The following is a 15,855-nucleotide window of genomic DNA, read 5'->3' as shown; positions in this document are numbered from 1 at the left end:
GTCTAACCCTCTCATTTTACAGATAAGGAAACTGAGGACTAGGGAGGTTAAATCAATAATTTGCCCCAAGTCTTACAAAGAAGAACTGCCCGAGGTGGAAGGATCCCTACCTGAGTTCGGGGGGGGGGGCCGGGAGATGGGTAAGAGTCTTCCCTTCCTGGGAAGGAAGAACGCCAGAAGAAGGAAAAGTGGGGAGGGTGCTGCATGGTCACTGAATCACTCACCCAATTTTTGACAGAGGAGCTGATCCTGTTAATGGTGAGATGGGTTCTGGGCTTTCCGTCCTTAACTGGGAGCCCAGGCCTAGAGGGAAGGTTCCTGGGCTTGGAGCTCCCTCCTCTCCTGGTATTTTACCCTACCCCCAGCAGGTATGAATTTCTAGGGTCTAGGGGAGGGGAGCCAGGGGAGTTCCTCCCTTGGGATTAGCTCTCAGGCTAAGGGGGAAAAAGTCAGGGAGAAGCTGAAGCTGCTAATTGCTAATCCCTGTGGACTCTGGGCTGGGGCCTTGGCAAACCTGCTCACGTGCCTCCTGATTAAAACCAGATGGGTTAGATTTGCCAAGCGTCCCTAGGGTTCCCCGCCTGCCTCCCTTGTCCCTAAACCAAGACGTCCCACCCCAGTGCTTCTGGGCCTCCTTCTGGCTCGGGGATCATCCCAGTCCTGATGGTGGGAGCAGGGATAGGATGCTTGTGCTAGGGCTTAAACCCCAAGGAGATGGGAGTAGGAGGAGAGATGGGGAGTGGTCTCTGCCTCTCCTCCTTCAGAGAATGCTTGGGGCCCCTCATCAGGTTCTCTGAAACAATGAGCTGAGGCTAGGAGAAGGAAGGAAAATGTAGTTAGGATGGAGGGGAGAGAATGTGGACACCCCTGTCCCTAGGAAGAGTTTGATTCATAGAGAAAACAACAAGAAGCACACGGAAGCCCTCAGCAACAGAAGTGAGGGATTTCTATGGTTCAGGAAGGGGCAGAGATCTGGGTGGTCTGTACGAGTCAACTTCGGAGGCCCCTAGAGCTGGGCTTCAATGAGGAAGGCACCAGGTGGGTGGTGAGTCTGAGCCCCTTCCTCCCCTTGAGACAAAGGAAGTAAGGAAAGGGGACGAGGGCCCTGGACATCCCCCTCCCAGCCCCATCTGGGCTCCCCTCCCCAGCTGAAAAGTATTTCCAAGCAGGAGACTGACTCCCCATCCCCTTAATATCAGCTGGGAGCTTCAAGGTGACCCTGAGCAATGGGCCTTCCAGATGCTGGGCTGGGAAGAGGGCTGAGGAGAAGAAACAAAAGCTTGCAGCTGCAGGAGACATTGTACCAGAGGCTCGGGCCCCTTTCCTACCTGCCCGATGCTGCTGGTGACCACCCCTGCTCCTCCCACCTGCAGACCTTCCCATCACCCACCAGGAACCCAGACCCCTACCTGATCTGGACCCCAGATCTGCATTTGGGGGGGGCAGACAAGATTCCCAAAAGCAAGGAGCCTTACTGGGAAGGGTGGGCAGAGATTGGGAGAGAACCCTCTTTGTCCACCTGGCTCCTGGGCACTGAGACAGGGGGAGAAGGGAATGGGATGGGGATGGGGGTGGCCCTACCTGCTCCACACAAACACAGAATATCTCACCTACAGGAAAAGACAAAGGCAGCCAGGGCTCCTGCTCCCCCCCCATTCCTGAATCCTGTTCTCCTCTAATCCCAAGGGAGGAAATCCAAACAAAAACACTCTATACCTCTTTGCTTTCTTTCATACACACACACACACACACACACACACACACACACACACACACACACACACACACACACACACACACACACACCTCTACAAATGTAAAAACAGAACTAGATTTAGAGATGGTGGTCCTGGGTTTGAATTTTGGCTTTCATACTTCATACCTGTGTGACCCCTGTTCCAGCCTCAGTTTCCTCCTCTGGTAAATGAGGCAGTTGTCCTGGAAGAGCATTAAGCGTCCCCTGCACTCATGTACCAGTATCCCTTTCCCAGTCAGTCTCCCCTGGGGAGGGGTGGAAGCTTGGGGGGCCTCTATGTGACCCTAAACAGCCTCAGATCAGAGCCAGAGTAGCTCATACATGGAGTTTGGAAACAAAGGCAGCAGGGATAGCAGGTCCTCCCTTCGTCCACATGCCTAGCTCTTCCTCAGGGAAGGCTTGGGTTTTCTAGCTTGGTTTTGTAAAAGGCTGAAACAAAAGCATTCTGACCCCAGGCGCAGGCTTAGCTGGCCCATCCCTCAGCTCTCTGAGTGATCTCTGCTCCCACTCCAGTAACCACCTTGGACCAGCAGGTGCAGAGTGCCCCTGTGGGAGGAGCAGGTGGCAGGCAGATGTGAGCAGGACCGTTGGGAATACCTGCCACCCGCAGTAAAGGTGGTCTAGAAAGGTTGTCAGCATCTCAGGTACCTGCCCCCTCCCCCCACCAAAGGTCCACAGTGGGCCCAGCGAAGCAGCAGATCCTCACTGTTCCTGCTCCCATGGGCACACCTCAGCCCACAGATCTGTCCCCATGAACCCACCCTCCCTCCTAACTGCACTGTCCCGTTTTGCAAATCAGGAGTCGGTCTCAACTCTTCATTCCCCACTCCCCATATCCAATTAGGTGCCAAGTCTTGTGGATTCAACGCCTCATGTCATCTCTGGAAACTACTTCTCTCTACCCACACACTACAAGCACCCTTAGGACCCCGTCGCTTCTCCCCTGTACTATCATTGCAGAAGCCGCCTCACTGGGAGCCCTGTATCTCGTCTCTTCCCTCTCCAATCAATTCTGCACCCAGCTGCCAAATTGGATATTTTGGAAACTCAGGTCTGATCGTGTCATTCCCTTGTTTAAGAAACCTCAACAGTTCCTTATTGTCTTTAAGGACAAAATACAAACCCCTCTCTCTGGCACTGAAAGTCTTTCACAGAATCTCGTAAAACTGAAACCTCTCTCTTGGGCATTCACAAACTTTCTCCCACCTCTCTTTCCAGGCTGACTACCCATGACTCCCATATACTAGAGACCTCTTACTGCTTCCTCTCCATATTGCGTCTCCTATCTCTGGGCCTTTTTTCCCCATCAGCTGTCTGTCCCCGAGGCCTGGAATGTCCTCTCTCTTCATTTCTGCCTCTTGCATCTCCTCCCTCCCTTCAAAGCCCAGCTCAAGCACTACCTCCTTCAAGGGACCTTTCCTGATTCCCTGAAGTAATTAGTGTTACCCCTTCACTAATTATTTTGGCGTGATAAATACAATTGCTTTTGTATTTATTTTTTAGAGACCTATCTGTGCACAGGTTGTTTATCCCCAGCAGGATATCAAATCCTTGAGAGTAGAGACTTTCATTTTTGTCTTTGTATTTCTAGAATGTAGCGAAGTGCCTCCCTGGCACATAGAGAGCACTTAATAAATGCTTCTTAAAGTGAATTAAATTGGATTGAGGCAAGGTGATGTCCAACCCGAGATGAGGTCAGGATTTGGCCTAGTTTAGGGCAGCAGGATGAACGACCCCCCCCCCTTCCCAGGGCCATGTCATCTCGAATCAGTTGGACAAACATTCATTAAGCCCTTACTGTATGCAGTGCTCCTGGTTGGTTTGTGAACACACACAGGAACCTTCAATGTAAGGAGCTGTAGAAACACGTGCACAAATAACTGTGAAATGAGACAGAGGGAAATGAAGTCCAATAAAGAGGGCTTCGTGGAGGAGCCAGCTGGCACCAGGCTCTGTCCTGGAAGGAGAAGAATGCTTTTGTTGTTGTTGTTGTTGTTGTTTAGTGAGGCAATTGGGGTTAAGTGGGCCCAGGGTCACACAGCTAGTTAAGTATTAAGTGTCTGAGGCCAGATTTGAACTCAGGTACTCCTGACTCCAGGGCTGGTGCTCTATCCACTGCGCCATCTAGCTGTCCCGAGAAGAATGCTTTTAATAGATGGGGCATCCAGACCTGCGTGATGGTTATAGGAGAGGGCAAAGATACAGAACGTTCTACTGGACACAACATCAGATGTGGAGTCAAGAAAACGGGGCCTGCCACTCCCTAGCTGTGTGACCTTGAATGAACCCTTTCCGCTCTGTGGGCCTCAGTTTCCTCTTGTATAAAATGAGAAAGCTAGGACTGGGTGGCCTCTGAGAGTCATTCCAGCTCCATATCAGAAGAAAGCATGCGGGGCAGCTGGGTGGCGCAGTGGATAGAGCACCAGCCCTGGAGTCAGGAGGACCTGAGTTCAAATCCGGCCTCAGACACTTTACACTTACTAGCTGTGTGTCCGACACTTAACCCCAATTGGAAGAAGAAGGAGGAGGAGGAGGAGGAGGAGGAGGAGGAGAAGGAGAAGGAGAAAGCAGGCAGTTCAAGTGAGAAAGGGCTAGAAAGATGATGGGACCCTCTGCCCAGGGGCTCAGGGAAAAATCTCAAGGGACAATTTGAAACCTTTGCTCCCCTGCAGATAGTTCAGAAAGAGCAGGAGCCAGGAATGAAGAGATTCATGACTCTCTCTGCCCTGCTGGGGGTTTGTTCTTGGTTTTCTTTCCTCTACTGTAATTTTTTTTTAATTGCATTTTTATCTAAACTTAACAAACACCCCATTTCCATATGCGTTGTAGAACAGAAGGAGGGGGCTGTAGATAAAACTGCAAATCTCCATTACGTACAGCTTGCGTTTATTTTTAACTATATAATACATTTAACATGTAACTCTCAAAGCTGTCCTGCTTGTGTGTGATTCCTTCTCACCTTCGCTGCTACCTTTTTTTTGGGGGGGGGGAGAAGAGAGAGAGAGCCTACCCCTATCCCTTCCTCTCTTTCCCAAATTGAAAAAAAGAAGAAGAAAAACAAAACCCTTGTAACAAATATGCAGCCAAGACAAGTGGATTTCTCCCACTGACCATTTCCAAAAATGTATGCCTTATTCTGCATCTGTAATCCATTGCTTTTCAGTCAGGAGGTTTGTGACCTCAGAGGCCAGTCAGCCAACTGATATTTATCAAATGCCTGCTACGACATAGGCACTGTGCTAAGTGGTGGGGATACAAAGAAAGGCAAAAAATATAGTCCCTGTTCTCAAGGAGCTCACAGTGTCATGAGAGAGAGGCTAATGGTCAAAGAGGTTACACTGATGCCTTCCTGAAGGAGATGTCCAAGCTGGTTTGTCCTGCAGTCATCTGGGGGTTGTGTTTTAGGCTCTCCTGTCATCTGAATGGTGAGAGAAGGTCATTTTTCAGGCAGTGAGTGTCAGGGAGATGAGTTCTTTGTTATAAGCTAGTGGCCAAGTGGCAACAAGTGAATTTATTAAACAATCCAGATACAATGTACTGAACCTTGAGCTGATATTTACTTTAAGGTTCATTGTGGAACAGCTAGGTGGCACAGTGGATAGAGCACTGGCCCTGGATTCAGGAGGACCTGAGCTCAAATCAGACCTCAGACACTTGACACATACTAGCTGTGTGACCCTGGGCAGGTCACTTAACCCCAATTGCCTCACCGGAAAAAAGGTTCATTGTAGCATAGTAAAGGAAGACCTGACTTTCAGTCCTTCCTCTGCCAAGGCTGTGTGACCTTAGACAAGTTGCCTTAATGTCCCAGTGCCCCAGGCAACTCTCTAAAACTAGTAAGTTGGAGAAGTCTTGCTTTGGCATGGGGAGTTTCCTAACCATTCCCCACTATGAGCTCCATATATCAATTAATATATTATATTATGATATTATATAATGCTAGATATTATGGTATATTGTGATATATATGATAGCATGGTCCAGATTTTTTTAAAGGATTCCAAAGGGATCTACCTGCATCGTTTCATTAAGAGGCAGCTCTAAATTGCCGAAAAAGAGTTGCCTTTTGTTATAGGGAGTTTCCTTACCATTCTTTGATATCACAGGCCCAAATGGGGGGGGGGGGAGAAAGGGTTTCCAAAGGGATCTATACACATTGTCTCATTAAGAGGCAGCTAAGTGGGGGCAGCTAGATGGCACAGTGGTTAAAGCGCTGGCCCTGGATTCAGGAGTACCTGAGTTCAAATCCAGCCTCAGACACTTAACACTTACTAGCTGTGTGGCCCTGGGCAAGTCACTTAACCCCCATTGCCCCCCCCCCCAAAAAAAAGAGGCAGCTAAGACTATAAATCGCAGAGACGTGCTGATTTGCAATGGAAGAGGAATTTCCTCTCTGGTGACATCATATTGCAGGGTTTTTTTTTTAAGGCTAATTTGGTACCATAAATATTATTGTTGTTTGTTGTTATTTTCATCAGTCCCATTTTACAGATATGGAAACGATTCAGAGTAGTAAAGTGACACTGTGCCTGCAGTTACCTACTATTCTTAAACTTCTAGGGTGGGATTTAAACTGGGGTCCCTGCTGACTTCCAGTTAAACCCTGGCCTTCAGTCTATACTGTGCCATCTCATGAATCAAGCTGGTCTTTTTCTCAATTCAACTGGACAAACATTTGTTAAGTTCTTCTTTTGTATAAAGTTCTAGAAAAACCAGAACAACCAAGACAACTGATTGAAGAAGCCTGAGCAGAAACAAGCCCCTGAATTTTCTTCAACTATGGAATGGGAGTACAAAGTCTCTCCCTGAGCTGCCCCCAACTTCTTGTCATTGGTCTGCCTAAGTTGGGAGGGAGGCTGTATGACTGGCAGGGTCCACAGAAGGCAGTGCTAGGCATGTGATTGTGGGCAAGTGGTTTTAACCTCAGTGAGACTCAGTTTCTCTATCTGTAAAGAGGGAATGATTGTTGTTATTTGTCCTTCGTTCTTGCAGAGAACCATGACTGATGTCATGACTTGCATGCATTGAATTGGATTTAAGTGAGGGAGAGCTGTGCAAGGTCACCAACCTCACTTTCCTCCAAAGCCATCTGGGTCCAATGGCAAGATATATATATAGATATAGATATAGATATAGATATAGATATATATAAGCACAACTAGAGATGGCCCCAGATGTTTAAGGCAATTGGAGTTAAGTGACTTGCCCAGAGTCACACAGTGTCTGAGGTGAGAAAGAAAAGAATTTGTGGTTCTAAAATACAAGCTGACCCCTCCCTTGCCCACCCCAGTTTCCTCACTTCATTTCTGCCTCCTCACTGTAAAATGAAGGAGGAGGGGAGGAAGAAGACTAGACTAGACAATCTCTGAGGACTTTTCTGGCTCCAACGTTTTGTTGAGACTGAGTTACCAAGTCTTCCTGAAGGGCAGGATGAGAGTGTCTTAGGAAAAGGAAAGGGAATAAGCATTAATATAATACCTACTATGTGCTAGGCACTGTGCTAAGTGCTTTCCAAATATTATCTTATTTGATCCTTACAACCACCCTGAGAGGCAGGTGCTGTTATTAAACCCATTTTACAGTTGAGGAAACTGAAGCAGAGGTTACCTGGGGTCATACAGCTAGTAAGTGACTAAGGTTAGATTCAAACTCAGGTCTTCCTGACTCCAGGTTGGATGCTCTATCCTCTGGGCCACCTAGCCAGGGACTGTGCTGGTGGAATTCCAGCACCTCATGGAAAAGAAACAGCTGCATATCCATGAATACCTAGGGCAGACCACATGAACAACACACACATGCATATGTATGCAGGTATATACCCTTGGATAACAAATATGGTTCTACACAATGGCTCTTTTTAAACCTCAAAGAACTAGATAAATTAGAAAGGCCTGTGAGTCAGTCCCCTGCTGTGGCTCTTTATGACTTACTGCTAGAACCAAATGCAAATTCCTTTATTTGGCATTTAAAGTCCTTCAGCCTGGTACAACCCACCTTTCCAGCCTCATAACACATCATTCCCTTCATGCATGCTAAGGTCCGGCCGAGCCAGTCTTCCTGCTGTAGCCCTCACACACAAAGAAGGAGGGAAACAAGCACTTATCAAATGCCTACGATGTGCCAGGCACTGTGCTATATAGCATCTCATTTGATCCTCATGGTAACCCTGGAAAGTAGGTGCTATTATCTTACCTGCTTCACAGTTGAGATAACTAATGCAGACAGAAGTTAAGTGACTTGCTCAGGGTCACCCAGCTAGTAAGTGTCTGAGGCTGGAGTTGAACTCAGTACTCAATCCATTGAATCACTTAGTTGCCTCTATACTCCATCATCCATCTCCCATCCCCATGCCTTTGCACACATTGTATTTCATGCCTGGAATGAGGTGCCCATCGACTCTGGAATCCTTGCCTTGCTTCACAGCTGAGCTCAAGAGCCACCCTCTACATAAAGACTTTCCTGACTCCACCTCTCCCCTAGGCTATTGGTTCTTCCTCCTGAGTGTTGCCTTATATTGATTTTGTATCTACTTATCTATGCACATAGATGTTATTATTTATGTAAACCCATATATACATATTTGTACCTTTATGCACACATATGTATGTAACCTATATACATGTGTGTACGTGTATCCATTAGCATGTAAGCTCCCTGAGGGCAGGCACTGCTTCAGTTTTCTCTTGGTATTCCCAGTGCTGAGCAGCACCATGCTTAACAAATGTTGACTGATGGGAGCAGCTAGGTGGCGTAGTAGATAAAGTACTGGCCCTGAATTCAGGAGGATCTGAGTTCAAATCCAGCCTCAGACACTTGACACTTACTAGCTATGTGACCCTTGGCAAGTCACTTAACCCTCATTGCCCTGCAAAAAAAGGAAAGAAATGTTGAAAACAAATGTTGACTGATGATATAAACCACACCCTTGCACTTGTGTAGGGGAATGTGTGTAGCCAGCTTCCTTCCCCTCTCCAGGATGCACATGTAGTCTAAAGGCTCTTCCCCAATGACCCCAAGGGGAGAAGTGTCTGGTTTCCTCAGACCATTTCTTACATTCTAGGACACACCTGCTAGCTGATAATCCCTTCCTGTCCCATTCTCTGTCCAGAGCATCTGCCTACACAGCTGCATGTGTGTCTCCCTGCTAAAGAGAACCAACCTTCCATCCCATAAGACCAGCTTCCAAATGGGTGCCAACACATTTCCTGGGCTTTTATATGAATTCATATGAAACCATCAATGCTAGTTTGTATCACAAGAATCAGGAAAACTCATCTTCCTGAATTCAAATCTGGCCTCAGACACTTACTAGCTATGTAACCCTGAACAAGTTCCTTAACTCTGTTTGCCTCAGTTTCCTCATATGGAAAATAAGCTGGAGAAGAAATGGCAAACCACTCCAGCATCTCTGCCAAGAAGACGCCAAATGGGGTCACAAAGAGTTGGACACCATTGAAAAATGACTGAACAACAGGTGTACTAAGAGTTCAGAGGAGGGAGAGGGCAGGGGGGACTGCAGCAGTGCATCATGGTCCAGCGGAAAGAGAACTGACTATAGAGTCAGAGGACCTGGGTTCAAGTCTCATGTCATCTTGGACAAGAAAGAAACTTCATCCCTCTGGGCCTCAGTTTCCTCATTTGAAAATGAAGGGGGTTAGACTAAGTGACCTCTGAGGTCCTTTCCAGGCTAGATTAAAATATGCCTGAAGCCAATGATTTAGAAACCAGAATGTCAGAAGTAGAGGGGCCCTGAGGCACCATCTAATCCAGTTCTCTCATTCTGCTGTGACCCTAGGGTGGTGAAGTGCTTTGCTTGAGGCCATACAACTACCTAGTGACTGAGGTGTGCCTCATACCCAAGCTCTACCTACTTCTTGTCCAGAAAAATGGAAAAGGATATAGGTGGGCAGAGGAGAAGGGAAAGGTCATCCTAGAGGAAGGGGGCAAGGTGAGCAAAGGGAAAGCATCTGAGCCAGGAAGCAGGCATGATGGGGTCGCAGGGTTTGTATTAAGGAGTAGTGGGAAATGAGGTTGGAGAGTCAAACTGGGGCCAAACTGTGCAGAGCCTTGAATGACAAGCACACAAGTTGGGATTTGATCATGATGATCACAATAATAATAATAATAATAATTTTTAAAAACCCAGCCATGATTCATATCTATACTGCACTTGAAAATTCAAAGAGTATCTTTCTCATAACACTGAGAGTTAGGCAGGCTACATACTGTCCTCATTTAGCAGAGAAGAAAACAGGCCAGAGAGGTTAAGCAACCTGCTCACAGTCACACAGCCAATTAAGTGACAGAACTGGAATTCAAATCCAGGTCTTCTTATTCTAAGTCTAGTGCTCTTTTCACTTATCACATCAATTATAATCATTCAAAGAGCATTTCTAAGGTCTCTATGTGCCAAGCACGGTCCTAGGCACTTGGGATACAAAGACAGAAAGAAAGAAATCGAGAAAGAAAGGGAGAAAGAAAGAAAGAGAGAGAGAAGGAAGGAAGGAAGGAGGGAGGGAAAGAATAAAAGAAAGAAGGAAAGAAAGAAGAAAGAAAGGAAGAAGGAAGGAAGAAAGAAAGCCCTGCCTTTAAGAATCTTACATTCTGAATTTGGGGGAGGGGGAGGAGAAAGAATACAACATGCATACTGATATGCAAATACAAAATATATACATTCAAAGTAAATACAAAATAATTTGGGGGAAGCATTAATAAATGGGGGGGTAGGAAATGCTTCAAATAGGAGCTGAGCCTTTGGAGGTATGTGAGCATCAGAGTGACTTTCAGAAAATGTGTACAAAAGGGATTTGGAAGGGCAGGGGCTCCTGGCATAGGGTGGGGAAGATACAAGGTGCTGACGGGAGGCTGAGGCAGTGCTGATGGGGCTGGTGTCTGAGGGGCTGGAGAGGAAGGTATGACTCCAAGGTGTGTTTCGGAAGGAAAAAAATTACAGGACTTGGCAACCGATTGGATGTGAAGCGTGAAGGAGAGAGGAGAGGCAAAGAGGACACCGATCTGAGGCTGGGAGGATGGTGGTTCGTTTGTGAGACATGTCAGAGTCTGGGAAAGCACACAGGAAGCCTTGGAGCAGCAGGGCCGAGAGGCCCACCCTAGGTCCATAGGTAAAGTCACCGAGCTGTGCCCACAGACACAGCCCCTGAACAATCCATCTGTGCACTGGGCAGGCTGCATGCCTTAATGCCTGTCCTCCACCTGGGACAGCTCTTCAGCAGCAGACAGAGGAGTTGTTGGGGTACTAGTGGAAGAGACCCTCTTGTTCTCTGGGCCAGTATTCAGAGAGGGGCCCTCTTTCCCCTATATGGGAAGAGCAACTGGGGTGTGTGTGTGTCTGTGTGTGTGTGTGTGAGAGAGAGAGAGAGAGAGACAGACAGACAGACAGACAGACAGACAGACAGACAGACACAGAGAGAGACACAGAGAGAGAGAGAGAGAAAGGAGGGAAGGGGTAGGGGAGGGGACAAGGAGCTCGGGAGACTGGGGGCCTAACTTCTCCTTCAGGGCAGGCAGACATACTTTATGGCAAAGAATAGTAGATTTGGAAGTGAAAGACTAAGGAGGCAGAGCCAGGTTTTACCACTTATTAGCATTAGGATCCTGAGTAAGTCACTTACCAATGTGCCTCAATTTCTTCATTTATAAAATGGGGATGATAACACTCCCTACTTCGTGAAGCTGTTGTGAGGAAAGCCATTTGCAAACCAAAAAGCCCCACTGGAATGTGACCTACTCTGAGATCCATACTAGCTGAACCCCTGGTCTACCCCAGCTCCTGTCCTCAGGAGTCCCCCCACCATCTCCCTACATGTGGAGAAATGAGGATGGGGGAGGAAATGAGGGAAGGAATGGAGCCCATGAATGCCCTCCCTCAAGAAGTGACCATGTTTTCCAAAGATTGAATAGGTGTATGAGAGAATGAGATGCGGGAGGGAGAGGGGAAGGAGGAAGAGGGGGAGAGAGAGGGAGGGGGAGAGAAGTCTGTGTGTAAAAGATCTACATGGGAGAAGAAAACAAAAATGAAAGTGTGCTTGATAGCGAGAGATGGGTGTGTAGAAGAAAGAAAAACAGACAAGAACGGGGCATATGTGTAAGAGATGGGTGTGTGTGTGTGAGAGAGAAAACTAGACAAACAGGAGGGTGTGTGTGTGTAAGAATGCTAGGCAGAGAAAGAGAAACAGATATGAGGGTGTGTGAGAGAGGGATGGATGTGTCTAAGTGTGAGATGGGTGTGAGCATTTGTGAGATAAAGGTTAGAGGAGAGGGGTGTGGGTGATAGAAATTGGTATGTGAGAGAAGGAGGAGGGCTGGGGTCAGGGCTGGGTCAGGCCTGGGGGAGGTCGGGGGTGGAGCTATGGTCTCAAATGAAGTGGCATCAAACACTGAGCTGGGGCGCCCAGCTCCCCCTGCCGACACAGATACCCACGCAGACCTGCATCCTTCCCTGAGAACAGGGCTGAGATGCTGGGCTATGTACGGGTCACTTGTGGGCCACCCAGGCTCTTCCTACCTGTGCCACGCACACACAACAGACCCCCACCCTGAGTGTTTGGGGAAAGGCCTTGAGAGTCCCCACCTTGGCTCCTTTCTCCTCCTGTCCCCCTGCCCTCTTGGACTGAGAGGCAGACACGTTGTCTGACAGGGGTGGGGCCAGGGCTACCCCTAGACACACACATACACACGCTGGACACCATGCTCATCTGGAACACTGCAGGCAACCCCTGGCTACTGCCCAACAGGTGCCTGCTACCCTACTCTCCCCCAGTGACTCTTAGTTTATCCCCTTACAAAGCCCAGTTGTGCCCTCTCCACACCCCCCAGGAATCTGCCAATGACTGGTACCAACCCTCCCCCCAAACCTCTGCAAGACTGTGCAGTCCTGACTCACTGGCAGCCCCCCCACCCCACCCCCGCGCCATGTTCATCTATGCAACACACAAACACACAACCCTCACACACGTGGTACAAACTGCAAATACACGTAGCCATCTGTGCAACATGCAAACACCCCCACAGTTTATCCATATGACATATAAACACATGTGCAGCCTCACACAGATGTTCATCAACATCACAAGCAAACACAATCCATCTGTGCAACACACCAACACACAATCACCTGTCACACAAAACCCCCATGCAACATGCATTTATCACACACATGACCATCCATGCAACATTCACCATCACACACATGGCCATCCATGCAACACACAAACACATCCATCCATCACACACATGGCCATCCATGCAACAGGGAGACAGTCCATTCATTCCTCAGTTCATCCATGTAACATGTATGCATGTGTATCACCACAATGCCATCTGTGTAAGATGCAAACACCCCCAAAAATACATGTTCATTTGGGGAACATGTGACTACGCAACATAAGATGGGGGAGTGAGGGAAATCCTAGGACAGAAGGGCTAACTTAAGTGTAAAGAGAGGCTGGGAATGAAGCAGAAGGGTCTTGGGGATGCTGAGAGGCAGGCTGGAGTTGTGAGGAGGCAAGAAGAGGCTGGATGAAAAGGGGCAGTGAAATAGAGGTGGGGTAGGAGAGAGGCTGAAGGGAACATGAAAGGAGGGAGTGGTGGGGGGTGATGGAGCAGGAAACTGGGGTAGGGGACTAGAGCAGTACTTAGGGAAAGGAGGGGACAATTGGACTGGAGTGACTGAGAGGGAGAAAGGCCCAGCAGGAGGCACTGATCCCTAGAGAGACCATTTAAGGAAATGGGCATCAGCATCAATCAGGGAGCACTTCCCCCCAAGGAGCTCTAACCGGCAGACTCTCCCAATAAACCCTGCAGCACAAGGCCTCTGGCCCCTCGAGTTACCCCTGTGGCTGTGACTGACCCCTCTGGCCACGGCTTCCCTCAATCAAACAGTGACTAACTGCCCCTCCAGTGCCCCAAGCCAGGCTCTGCCCTGCCCTGTCCTCTACCTGGGACAAGGGTCTCTAGGGAAGAAGGGAATGAAACACGGGGGACTTTAAAGCAGCATCCCTGGACACTGCAGGTGCCCTGGGCAGGTAGCCGTCCCATCTCCTGTGGTTCAAACCAGCCACTTACTGCCCCTAAGGGCAGAGGAAGAAAGAACCAGGATGGGCAGGGCAGAGAAAAGGTAGAGGCTCTGATCGATCAAGAAGGACGAAAGATGGAGAAAGAGAGGGAGGGGAAGGATGGAGAGAAGAAAAGAGGGTGGCAGGGGCTCCACTCAACTCATAGCTAATGAAGGAAAAAAGAATGTTTTCCTGTGAGATCCCTGGGGGGCACTGCTACTGTGTCCATATGGAAGCCCATCTTAGGTATGCATGGGGCATGTCCGACCTGCACTGGAGGTGGGCAGGCAGGCAGGCTGGCCAGCCAGATGTGTGCAGATCCCCGTGTGCCTGCTAAGCCCATCACAGAGCAGACTGGTGAGTGGAGCATCCTTGTCGAGAGGGGACCGAGGGGTGGAACAGATGGGATTCGGGCAAGAGAGGGGATGCTATAGTTTCGGTAGGGGACACGCACTAGGGACACGTCTATTGACTTCACTGGGTTTTCTACTACTGGGCTCAGAACCAGGACACAGAGTCCTTTCTTCTGCCCTACTCCCAGGCCCCCACCCCCACAGTGGCCTTCAGAGTCCCAGCACACCAAGCTTGCAAAGTTCACTCGCCCAGGGCTCCACCAAGAACGGCCGCTCTAGGGCATCTATCTTACACGACCCCCCCTCCCTCCCCCAGGTGCTCAGGAAGGCTTCGCAGAACCCAGAATTAGGCGGCCGGGGGCGGCGGGCGGGCGAGAGCGGGGAGCGGAGAAGGTAGTGGTGGGGATGGGAGAGGGGCAGGAGGCAGTGGCGGGGGCGCAGTGGGGAGGAGGAAAGGACCCGGGGAGATGGGCGTAGGACAGCGGGGGAGCCGCATCCCGGCCCGCAAAGTTTGGCCTCGGGGGCCCAGGACCATGCGGGGCGGGCTCTCCCCGCGGGGCGCGCGCCCGGACCCCCGCACCCCCAGCCCCGGACCCACGGAGCCCGGGCCGCGCACGCGCCGCGTGACTCACCCGAGGCGCGGAGTCGGACAGCTAGGACGAGGGCCAGGAGCGCGGGCCACAGGCCCCGCGGGGAGCAGCCCATGGCAAGGCGCGCGGGAGGATGCGGGCAGGAGGGTGCGGGCAAGAGGGTGCGGGCGCCCCGAGCCCAGAGCCCCGCGCCGCTCAGCATCTCAGCCCCGTGCCCCGGCCCGGGCCGGCCCCGGTGTCCATGCCCCGGGGGCCGCTGCCCTCCCCGGGGCGGGCCGGCTGCATAGACGCCACTCCCCGGCCGCGCCGGCCCGCGCGTGGCTTCCCTGGGCGCCGGGTCCGCGGCAATGCAGGCGGAGCGCAGAGAGCGGAGCCGCGCGGAGCCGCAGCCAGGGAGCGGAGCTGGGGGGCGGGGGCGGGGGGGGGGGGCTCCGCAAAACCCGGACTGGAGCCCACGGACCGGAGCGGCGACGGCGCCGGAGCCCGAGCAGGCGGGGAGGAGGGGCCGCGCTGCCCGGCGCTGCGCTGCGCTGCTGAGAACCCTGGCCGCCCCCAGCACTGGGGATCCCTCCCGGGCGGGGAGGGGAGGCCCTCCTCCTCCTCCTTCTCCTCGTAGATGCCCCGGGGGAGGGGGCAGAAACCTGGGCTGGATCCTACACCCCTGGAATGATGATAGAATCATAGCACTGTAGTGCTGGCAAGCGACCTAGGCATCATCTGGTTCCCCCCCACCACCACCACCTCGTTTTACAGATGAGGAAACTGAGGCGCAGAATCACAGAACGTCCGAGTTGGGTGGGCCCTTAGAGGTTGTTTAGTCCATTCCATGACATAAATGGAGATTAGGGAAGGGAAGGGGGAAGGAAGGGGAAGAACAATTTGTCCAAGGTCGTACAACTAAAAAGTAGCAGGAGCCTTGTCTGAACCCGGCTTGGTCTACTGAGTCCAGGACACCGCACAGGTATTTTAGGGGTCAGGGACCAAGAAGTACACACACGGAGCCTCACAGGCTCCTATGTTCGAGGGACGCGTAGCCACACCCATTCATGCACATACAACAAAGGGGTCTCTCCCTAACCCCA

General features: G+C 50.5%; 1 protein-coding gene across 2 annotated transcripts in view; it reads right to left on the bottom strand.

Annotated features, from left to right (window-relative positions):
- UNC5A (unc-5 netrin receptor A) overlaps positions 1 to 15,105 on the bottom strand; it is a 104,671-nt gene extending 89,566 nt beyond the window's left edge. For both annotated transcript variants that reach the window (XM_043981646.1, XM_043981647.1), the window contains exon 1: positions 14,816 to 15,105. In XM_043981646.1, the coding sequence (XP_043837581.1) occupies positions 14,816 to 14,975 (160 nt within the window). In that variant the 5' untranslated portion in view covers positions 14,976 to 15,105. The remainder of the gene's footprint in view (positions 1 to 14,815) is intronic.
- Positions 15,106 to 15,855: the final 750 nt, after the last annotated feature.

The sequence above is a fragment of the Dromiciops gliroides genome, chromosome 2, assembly GCF_019393635.1.
Source record: "Dromiciops gliroides isolate mDroGli1 chromosome 2, mDroGli1.pri, whole genome shotgun sequence".
NCBI lineage: Eukaryota > Metazoa > Chordata > Mammalia > Microbiotheria > Microbiotheriidae > Dromiciops > Dromiciops gliroides.
The sequence above is the reverse complement of the archived record's forward strand: the minus strand, read 5'-3'. Positions and strand labels throughout refer to the sequence as shown.